Source organism: Arvicola amphibius, chromosome 7 (genome assembly GCF_903992535.2).
Source record: "Arvicola amphibius chromosome 7, mArvAmp1.2, whole genome shotgun sequence".
Taxonomy (NCBI): Eukaryota; Metazoa; Chordata; class Mammalia; order Rodentia; family Cricetidae; genus Arvicola; species Arvicola amphibius.
This window is the reverse complement of record NC_052053.1, coordinates 83,074,278-83,075,348: the sequence shown is the minus strand read 5'-3', so window position 1 is coordinate 83,075,348 and position 1,071 is coordinate 83,074,278. Positions and strand designations below refer to the sequence as shown.

The window sequence follows — 1,071 nt, the reverse complement described above, 5'->3', positions numbered from 1 at the left end:
TTTCAAAGATGGAAATGTAGTAAAGCAAAGTACAGATAATATAGATCTCCTGGAAAATGATCTAATAAAAGGAGAAGGTAGACTAGTCTATAACAGTGAGATTATTTTAGGCAAAGAACTGATTACTAACCATGTACTTGTTAAATTTTGCTATGTTCCAGTCTCTCATATATAGTTCACATTTCATCTTTTGAATTTAATTCCTTTCATCTTTCTTACTATTATCAACAAAATCCTGTTAAGATTGGTAAGGTAAGGAGAGTAGGCAACCCTTTTCGTCAAGATGGCGCCGAAAGCGAAGAAGGAAGCTCCTGCCCCTCCCAAAGCGGAAGCTAAAGCGAAGGCCTTGAAAGCCAAGAAGGCAGTGCTGAAAGGCGTCCACAGCCACAAAAAGAAGAAGATTCGCACATCGCCCACCTTTCGGCGGCCCAAGACCCTGCGGCTACGAAGGCAGCCTAAATACCCCCGGAAGAGCGCGCCCAGGAGGAACAAGCTTGACCACTATGCCATCATCAAATTCCCCCTGACCACCGAGTCAGCCATGAAGAAGATAGAAGACAACAACACACTTGTGTTCATTGTGGACGTCAAGGCCAACAAGCACCAGATCAAACAGGCTGTGAAGAAACTCTACGACATCGATGTGGCCAAAGTCAACACCCTCATAAGGCCCGACGGAGAGAAGAAGGCGTATGGCCGGTTGGCTCCTGATTATGATGCTCTGGATGTTGCCAACAAAATTGGAATCATCTAAACTGAGTCCTGCTGGCTAATTCTAAATATACACTTTTTCAACATAAAAAAAAAAAGATTGGTAAGGTAAATACATATTTCAAACAGCTCCCTTTAGATGGCAAAAGATTGAAGCTAGAATCAATACATTCAAAACACACTACATGTACATTTTCTGGGAGTAATAACTACTTTGCTTTTAGAACACCCTTTTCCTCATTTTATACTTTTTTTCTAGTCTGTCTTTCTTTTAGATGACAAATTATTTGGAAACCGAGACATGTCAACTCATACCTGGAATCTCATAGGCATTTTTGTAAAATTCCAAGATAATTAATC

The 1,071-nt window shown here is 40.6% G+C and overlaps 1 protein-coding gene across 1 annotated transcript; it reads left to right on the top strand.

The window, feature by feature from the left end:
• The first annotated feature begins 263 nt into the window (after nucleotides 1-263).
• LOC119819597 (60S ribosomal protein L23a-like) lies at nucleotides 264-770 on the top strand. Its single transcript, XM_038337862.1, has one exon. It carries the CDS (start codon nucleotides 284-286, stop codon nucleotides 752-754), a length of 471 nt encoding a protein of 156 aa, XP_038193790.1. The 5' UTR covers nucleotides 264-283; the 3' UTR covers nucleotides 755-770.
• Nucleotides 771-1,071: the final 301 nt, after the last annotated feature.